Source organism: Alexandromys fortis, unplaced genomic scaffold (genome assembly GCF_014885135.2).
Source record: "Alexandromys fortis isolate MF-2015 unplaced genomic scaffold, M_Fortis_MF-2015_v1.1 scaffold_29, whole genome shotgun sequence".
Taxonomy (NCBI): domain Eukaryota; kingdom Metazoa; phylum Chordata; class Mammalia; order Rodentia; family Cricetidae; genus Alexandromys; species Alexandromys fortis.
The window spans coordinates 5,197,292-5,205,837 of NW_026067891.1; the positions used below are offsets into that span (position 1 = coordinate 5,197,292).

The window sequence follows — 8,546 nt, forward strand, 5'->3', positions numbered from 1 at the left end:
GATTAGTAAAGGGTGGGCAGGCAGGCCTGATGGGCAAGGGGTTTGAACAGGGTAGGGCTGCATAGGGTACCCCCCATCTCCCTCCCTGGGTCCCCGCCCCCGCCCTCCCACGCACCTGCGCTGGCCTCCCCCCAAGCCCCGGGGCAGCACTGGGAGATCAGAGGACTCGGAGGAGTTGGGCTCAGGGGGATGGGACGGGGAATTTCCCCCCACGCCTGCCTGGGCCTGCTCCCCTCCCCCTCCCCTGCCAGGTGGGGGGCACCGCTGGGGGAATTCCACCGCAGGCGAGGCTCCGGAGAGCCTGGGCTGGGGTCCTAGGGAGTGGAAGAAATGGGAGCGGGAGAGGGGGCGGGCTGGAACCTGGGGCACAGCTGCCTTCCTCCCCAGACACCAGCTGCCCCTGCCTGTCGCGGGTAGCGTCCACGATTCCTGTCTGTCTCCCGCGATCAGGGGCAGGGAGTGCCCCTTCCTTATTCAAGCCAGCCGCGGCGGGACCTGGGGAGAGACGAGCGTGAGGACTCGGAGAAGATGTGCGTGTGAGCGTCTTACAATGAATGAGTGGATTGAATGGGTCTACATGCGCGCGTGCACTTGAATTAGAGTGCCTGTGTCCACTTGGCTTGGTGCTGCCGCGGGAGGGAGGCTTGTAACTCTCTTTTAAGATCCTCTAGAGGTCTGCTAAGCTGGGTGTCCAGTCCCCCTCCATGCCCTCCCAATAGAACCCACACCAACCCTGGAAGAAAAGGAGAAAGGGATGGAGAGGCATGAGTTGGGACGCTGGGGGTCCCGGGGGAACAGGCGTGGGAGGCGTCTGGACCTGCTGTCTGCGCTCCAATCGCGGGCGGGGTTTCTAGTCTTCCCCGGGGGAGGGGAAGAGAAGAGGGGAGGGACCTGTAGGGACAGACACAAGCGGGGCAGGAGACAGTGCTTTAGAGACCTGGGAGAGGGAGATTCAGGGTGCAAGACACAATTCGATGGGGTGGGTGTGGGGACCCAGGCCCAACCCAGAACTAGAAACCGGAGCCTGAGCTCTTCTTCTGGCCAGATACCTCCCCCAGAGACCCTTGAGGAGCGACAACCGGGCCGAGATCCCGGGAAGATATTCCCTGGTCCCCAACCTGCAGCGGCGACCAAAGTAAGACCAGGACAGACGATCAGAGGACAACGCCCCCCTCAGGTCACCTAGACCCTAGAGCAACCCCGGGGGCGTCCCAGGCCGTGCTTTGGCCCAGACAACATCTCTCTGGTTAGGGAAGATGGGGACACTGGTTCTGCAGTGCCTCCTTTTCCTTTTCCCGGTGCTGCTGCAGCCGCGCGGAGCCTCAGCAGGGAGCCTTCATAGTCCAGGTGAGTTAGACCCAGCGGCCAGGCCAAAGTCACTGCTGGGCTTCTGGACTTCTGCGCCCAGGACTGGGGCCTCAAAACTGGGGAGGCGGGAGAGCAGGTGGACAGAGCAGCGGAGCAGTCCGAAGGCTCCCTCGTGGATGGGAACTGACTGGGACTAGGCAGGAATTGGGGGTCGAGAAGTGAGGAGGCCCAGTGAGCATCCAGACTTCTCCAAAATCTCACGGTTGCCGGGCAGGCCTGTCCGAATGCTTCCAGGTGAACGGCGCTGATTACCGGGGCCACCAGAACTACACGGGCCCGCGCGGAGCCGGACGCCCTTGTCTTTTCTGGGACCAGACGCAGCAGCACAGTTACAGCAGCGCCAGCGATCCTCAGGGCCGCTGGGGGCTGGGCGCGCACAACTTCTGTAGGTGAGCAGCGGGGCGGAGCTGTCAGCGAGGCTGGACCAGTGGTGGCTGGAGGCGGGGCAGAAAGGTGGTCTGCTCTGGCCTGGTACAGGACCCTCAGGAAGATTTAGGGGCCGGGCCCATCTCATACTAGGTTCATCAGGTTCGCAAAAGCTTGGAACTAAGGATGTGTCCGGCATAGGTGAGAGTTTTCTGCAAAGCCTCCAAGGGCCAGGACAAAAGGTTTACACCAGGGGCCCCTGGACGTCTGATCTGGTTGAACTTGAACCCTGGGACGGTTGGAATGGTTCTTGAAGTACTTAAGCCGCATCTACAACCCGTAACAGGAGGGCTCAAAGTCACAGCTTTCTTCTGGAGCATCAGTCAGGGGTTGAAAGGGGGTCACCTGCTGCCCAGCCACAAGGCTGAGGGGTTACTACTCGTACTTCTTAGACATTTTATGCAAGGGAGTGGTGAGGACCCACTGTAAAGGCAGGAAGTTCTCCCGTGAGGTCAAGCCAAACACATGAAAACAACTCTCCAGGCTCTTAGGGCGACTTCCCTGTCCCCTCGGAGGTCAAAGTCTAGGAGCAGAAGGAGAAAACTGGAATGTGTCCTGACAGAGAGAGAGAGAGAGAGAGAGAGAGAGAGAGAGAGAGAGAGAGAGAGAGAGAATGGCCTCTCAAATGTGGTGGCTACAGGGCAGGGTAGTAGGTGCCTCACCACCTCCCTCTGACCACAGGAACCCAGACGGTGATGTGCAGCCGTGGTGCTACGTGCCAGAGACGGAGGAGGGCATCTACTGGCGCTATTGTGATATCCCCACCTGTCACAGTGAGTGAGCGCAGGAGCCTGGGGTGGGGGGTGGGGTGTCGCTTTCAGAGGTGGGATTCTGACTCTGCTTCCTCCACAGTGCCTGGGTACCTAGGCTGCTTCGTGGACTCTGGGGCACCCCCCGCTCTCAGTGGTCCCAGTGGCACCTCCACAAAGCTCACGGTCCAGGTGTGCCTTCGATTCTGCCGCATGAAGGGCTACCAGGTACTGTCCTTGGTCTCAGACCAGTGACCCTTTATCTTGACCTCAGGGCCCTACCCAGCTCCCAACACTGATGCCAGAACTTGACACTAACTTCTGAACCTCACCAATCCCTACTTCCCACCCCACTACTCTACCCATATCCACCATCCCTGCCTTTGGGGTCACCCAGTCTGTGCTCTCAGCTGGCTGGCGTGGAGGCTGGTTATGCCTGCTTCTGTGGCTCTGAAAGCGACCTGGCTCGGGGACGGCCAGCCCCTGCCACCGACTGTGACCAGATCTGTTTCGGCCACCCAGGCCAGCTGTGTGGAGGCGATGGGAGACTGGGCATCTATGAAGGTGAGATGTGGACCAGAATGAGGAGCATCAGTGGGATTTGATGTGCCGTTCCCCAGTGGGAGTGTAATCAGGGAAGCCTGACGCTGGGGTGGGATAAGATCGGGAGACAAGGGTTGAAGGCAGGATCTGTAATGAGCATGAGGTGGAACCTGATAGTGAAGCCCGCACTTGATAAAGGGATTGGTCGGAAGGTGGGGCCTATTTATAGAAACTAGTCGGTGCCAGATGCCAGTACTGGGGTGGGAACGAGGCCTACTTGGAAAGGGGGATCTCTGTGCTGGAAAGAAAGAGCCCGGATGGCCTCAGGTTCTTGACCATCTCCCCCGCCCACAGTGTCCGTGGGCTCATGCCAGGGAAACTGGACGGCGCCTCAGGGTGTCATCTATTCCCCGGACTTTCCGGATGAGTATGGGCCAGATCGGAACTGCAGCTGGGTACTGGGCCAAATGGGCGCTGCGCTAGAGCTCACCTTCCGCCTCTTCGAGTTGGCCGATTCGCGAGACCGGCTGGAGCTACGCGATGCCTCGTCGGGCAACCTGCTCCGCGCCTTCGATGGCGTCCACCCTCCGCCGCCTGGTCCTCTGCGCCTGCGCACTGCTGCACTACTACTCACCTTCCGCAGCGACGCACGAGGCCATGCTCAAGGATTCGCTCTCACCTACCGTGGTGAGCAGGGGCTAGCCCTCCTGCCCACCTCCTCATCCCCGCCAACACAACCCTACTTCTGGCCACTTCGCCTCATACCTCTCTCCGCAGGGCTGCAGGACACAGTGGAGGACAGCGCATCTCTTAAGGTTTCGGCCGAGACTCCTGCAGGGGACCCGGATGGTGCCAACGTGAGCTGCAGCCCTAAGCCCGGAGATGCACAGGCTTCCGTAGGGGGTAAGGCTGGCTTGCAAGGTGGGAACTAGTCAGGGAGTGGCCCCTCGGAGGCCTGTCCTCATCACATCCTTGTGCCTGCAGCCCGAGTCTTCTCCACCGTGACGGCCATCTCCGTGTTGCTCCTGTTGCTCCTGTCGCTGCTGCGTTTGCTGCGTCGACGGTGCGGGCGCTGGGGCAGGGCTTGAGGGCAGACCCCGCACTGGGTGCCTGATGCCTCGTGCTTGGGGTGTGGGGGCTCTAGTGGGGAGCCGGGACGGGGAAACAAAGCTAAGAAGGTCCTGGGTTCTTGAGGGGGCGTGGCCTTGGGAGAGTTACACGTGGGTTCGCAGGCAGAGCAGGATGTTGGAGGCAAGACCGAGTATGGGTCCAGCTGACGTCTGCTCCCTCTCTAGGAGCTGTCTGCTGGCTCCAGGAAAAGGGTCTCTGGCCTTGGGACCTTCCCGGGGCCCCGGGAGAAGCTGGGCTGTGTGGTACCGCCGGCCCCGAGGGGTGGCCCTGCCCTGTCCCCCAGGAGACTCTCAGGCTGAGGGTCCTGCTGCGGCCTACCGGCCCCTCAGTGCCTCCAGCCAGAGCTCCTTGCGCTCCCTCGTCTCTGCTCTCTGACACCAGACGTCCGGGGTCCATCACAACTTCTGCCAACGAGATGGACACCTGAGATACTATGCAGCACCCTACCTCTTCCTTGTGCCCTTTAAAGGCCGCTCGGTCTCTGGTCATCTCGGGGAGACCCGGAAATCGGACAGGAAGCATCCAGTGCTATTTGAGAACTTGGTCTGACCCTTGGGGTCCAGATGGTTGAAGCGAGCCAAAGGGCAAAAGGAACCCGACACCCTAATCCTTGGACGTTGATGTGAAAGGTGGTGTCGGGCTTCAGGGTTCTTTGCGCCTCTTTTGGGGACGGTCCCGGACTGCTGCCCTCGATGAAAGGTTAGGGGTCAACAAAAGTGATCTGAAGACTGATCAGAGAACCATAGATTTAAAATAAAGGGCCTATTTTGGTAGTCTTCAGCAAGTTCTTTGTGTGAGGGAGGAGTTGTGTTAATAAGGGTGTCGGGTAGGAGGTGAGATGCTGGGCGTTTCAACCGTGAGCTTTCTTGTGAGAGAGGAAGTGGAAGCCGGCTGTGGGTAGAAGTTCCTTTCTGGTACTCGCAAGAGTGGAGAGCCAACCTTTCTTCCCTGGCCTCCTGCCTTAGCCGGTTCCTTGTCTGTACCGGACCCAGCAGCGGAGGGTGTGCCTTGTGGGCGATAATAGGGAGAGAGTTGGGTGGAACCCAAGCTCTAAGAAGCCTGGCCGGAAGGGCTGGGCCTCTCCAAGAGCTTCAGGTGCGTCACACATCTTAGACGCTTGGGTACCTGGCCAATAGGGGCATACTTTAAAAGTGGGTACGCGCCAGCGTTGCGCTGGACTTCTCAGGAGGGGCCTTAGCCAGCAGCACCTTGGACAGAGTCTGACTATGGGCTTAGGCCATGGGTAGCCAGGCTCGAGGTGAATATCCAAAGGTGCGGCAACCTGGAGATCACTAAGAAAGCTGGGGTGTGAAATGTTGGTAGACGCCAGGTGCCAGGCCACTCCAGTAGAGAAGCCCAACCCAGAACATTGCGTCCCAAGCCCGGCACCCCATGCAAAGAAGGCTGGAACCGCTCGTGTTAAAAAGAGAATGCCGGGGCGGTCTCGGGGCGGAGCATCCCCGCCCGCAGCGCCCATTGGTCCTTACAACGTGAGCGTCAGGAATCCAGCGCGCGAAACACGGGCAGGGTGGCGGGGGCGAGGAGCCGGGGTGGAGCCTGGCGTCCCCTCCAGCGTCCGGCCGCGCCCGTCCTCAGGGCTGCGGCTAGAAGCCGTGCTGCCGTTGAGGCCAACGGGATCGCTCCCTGCGGTGCTCTGCCACGGTGGAACTGGACGCACTGAGCTTCAGCAGCCGGGTCTCCAGCTTCCTTTCCCTTGCGGAGGCGTCGAGCTCGCGCGTGCGCAGCGAGAGAGGGAAGAGGGCCGGGACCCCCGGTTTACCCTACGCTGGGCGACCGGACAGCACGGAGGTGAATTGGGATGAGCTTCCCAGCTCTGTGACTCCACTGAGGGAGACGCCTGGAAGCAGAGGGTCGTTGGCCCGCCGCAGTGCGTGAGGCCATGGCGTTCCTGTCCGGGCCGCGCCTGCTAGACTGGGCTAGCTCGCCACCGCACCTGCAGTTCAATAAGTTCGTACTGACTGGCTACCGGCCGGCCAGCAGCGGCTCGGGCTGCCTGCGCAGCCTCTTCTACCTACACAATGAGCTGGGCAACATCTACACACACGGTAGGTGAGCGACTACCTCATGCTTTATGCTTCCTGCACTCGCGGCCGCCTTGTCTGTGAGCGCAGCAGCCCCCCGAGTCCAAGTCCTACGCTGCCCCTGCCCTGGTTGGGCCGGGCGCCGCGATGACAAAGCTGCCATTGTCCCAAGCTTCGTTGCCAGCTTCTGCTTTTCCAACAGTGCCCCAGGGCAGGAGAGGGGAGCAGAGTGGGAGCCAGCTTAATCCCGCTGAGCTCTAGGGGTAAGGATCCTAATATCTCCTTGGTAATCCTGTGTCCTGGGCACCCTCCCCCTCTAGCGCTCGTCCTGGAGATGGGCGTTCACTGGCTAGGAGGAGTTAGAAAGAAGAAGACCGCCCCTGCCCGGCCCAAGCCCCTCCTCGTGGGGGGCCTAAAGTCCCTGCCACCCTAGCAGTACCGTGGGGCTCCGCATGGTGGCCCTTCCCCCCCTCCCCTTTGCGGCCCCTAGAGCTCTGCTGACACAGCCCTGGCCTGTCCTTGAGCCGCCCCAGCTGGGTGAGAGGACTAGAGCCAGTTAGGTTTAGCTTTGTGCTTTTCCCTAAAGGAGAGGGAGCACGTTATTGTTTTTGTCGCACCCCCACCAAGAGTGAGGCTGATGCCTGCTTTTGTCCTCTGTTAGGGCAATGCCAACTGCCTGTGGGGAAGGGTGGGAATCTCCAAGAAAGGCCAGCACCCGGAAGGAACAGAGCTCCTAAAAACACCCCCAATAGAGATAGGATAAGCTTATTTCGGGCCCCTTCCTTTCCTTCTGGCCTTTCCTGACCTTCCTTCTTTATGTAAAACAAAAAGACCCAAAGCCTCTATCTGCCTGGACATTTGACAATGTTAAGTAACCCTGGGTCTGGTTTGTCCCTCCCGTCCTAATCAGAACTCAGGCTGAGGTCATGCTCCTCCAGGCTTCTGCAGACACTCCAGGACAGATTGGCAGACCTGGTCTGGCCTCCTGTGTGGCTTCAGCGTCAGTCAGGACAGCTCAGGAGTTAGTCTATCCTCTATCCTCTTCCTGGTTGCCATGCTCAGCTGGGACAAGGCCACTCAGAACTGGTTTCCACACTTCAAAGTAGGGTTCATTGTCTCTACTTCGAGACCTGCAGTGAGCCCTGACAGTAACACTTCTGAAAATTTGGAGCCCACAGACCTACAGTGTTGAACTCTTGTCTGCTTTCTCTGTCTTGTGTTTTTGATAGGTCACTTTAAATTTTTTTTTATATATTAACTTAGTATATGTGTGGGTAGGTGGGTGTACATCTGCCCAGGCACATGGAGGCTAGAAGATAACTGTGAGAACTGGTTCTCTTCTACCATGTGGAATCCAGGATCACACTAAGATTGTCAGGCTTGGCAGCCTTTTCTATGAGCTCTCTTCCTGGCCCCAGCTGATGCCTTCTAGATGTGCTTTTCCTTTATGCTGATGTGTCTGGTGGGTAACTCTTCTTTCCTTGTAGGGCTGGCCCTGCTGGGCTTCCTGGTGCTTGTGCCAATGACCATGCCCTGGGGTCAGTTGGGCAAGGATGGCTGGCTGGGAGGTACACATTGTGTGGCCTGTCTGGTCCCCCCTGCAGCCTCTGTGCTCTATCACCTCTTCATGTGCCACCAAGGAGGCAGTCCTGTGTACACCCGGCTCCTTGCCCTGGATATGTGTGGAGTCTGCCTTGTCAACACTCTTGGTGAGCCAGGGCCCCAGGAAGGTGGAGGCAAGGGCTACTGGTGGGAACCCTGGGTAGGGAAGATCAGCTAGCTTGGACTGATATCCTTTTTCTGCTCTCTCTCTGCAGGGGCCCTGCCCATCATCCACTGCACTCTGGCTTGCAGACCCTGGCTTCGTCCAGCCGCCCTGATGGCTTACACTGCACTGTCAGGTGTGGCTGGCTGGAGAGCCCTCACTGCCCCCTCCACCAGTGCTCGGCTTCGAGCCTTTGGTTGGCAAGCCGGGGCCCGCCTACTGGTGTTTGGGGCCCGTGGTGTAGGACTGGGCTCAGGGGCTCCAGGCTCCCTGCCCTGCTACCTGCGCATGGATGCATTGGCGTTGCTTGGAGGGCTGGTGAATGTGGCACGTCTGCCAGAGCGTTGGGGGCCCGGTCGCTTTGACTACTGGGGGAACTCCCACCAGATCATGCACCTGCTCAGCGTGGGCTCCATCCTCCAGCTCCATGCTGGTGTTGTGCCTGACCTGCTCTGGGCTGCCCACCATGCCTGTCCCCCAGACTGAGCTGTCCCCTAGCTGCCAAACCAGCTTGCCCACAGC

The 8,546-nt window shown here is 59.6% G+C and overlaps 2 protein-coding genes across 6 annotated transcripts; both read left to right on the plus strand.

The window, feature by feature from the left end:
* The first annotated feature begins 1,256 nt into the window (after nt 1–1,256).
* Nucleotides 1,257–4,938, plus strand: Kremen2 (kringle containing transmembrane protein 2). 4 transcript variants are annotated; one of them, XM_050136765.1, is made up of 9 exons: nt 1,257–1,347; nt 1,583–1,757; nt 2,476–2,567; nt 2,647–2,771; nt 2,954–3,107; nt 3,441–3,773; nt 3,864–3,989; nt 4,071–4,149; nt 4,382–4,938. In XM_050136765.1, the coding sequence occupies exons 1-9, from the start codon at nt 1,257–1,259 to the stop codon at nt 4,590–4,592; spliced, it is 1,386 nt and encodes a 461-aa protein (XP_049992722.1). In that variant the 3' UTR covers nt 4,593–4,938. The 4 variants fall into 4 exon arrangements, with proteins under 4 accessions (XP_049992722.1, XP_049992739.1, XP_049992731.1 ...); XM_050136782.1 differs by having other exon boundaries at nt 3,071–3,107; XM_050136774.1 differs by lacking the exon at nt 4,071–4,149.
* An 822-nt stretch (nt 4,939–5,760) lies between these two features.
* Paqr4 (progestin and adipoQ receptor family member 4) lies at nt 5,761–8,520 on the plus strand. Of its 2 annotated transcripts, none has more exons than XM_050136612.1 (3): nt 5,761–6,283; nt 7,747–7,968; nt 8,077–8,520. In XM_050136612.1, the coding sequence occupies exons 1-3, from the start codon at nt 6,118–6,120 to the stop codon at nt 8,508–8,510; spliced, it is 822 nt and encodes a 273-aa protein (XP_049992569.1). In that variant the 5' UTR covers nt 5,761–6,117; the 3' UTR covers nt 8,511–8,520. The 2 variants fall into 2 exon arrangements, with proteins under 2 accessions (XP_049992569.1, XP_049992575.1); XM_050136618.1 differs by having other exon boundaries at nt 6,121–6,287.
* Nucleotides 8,521–8,546: the final 26 nt, after the last annotated feature.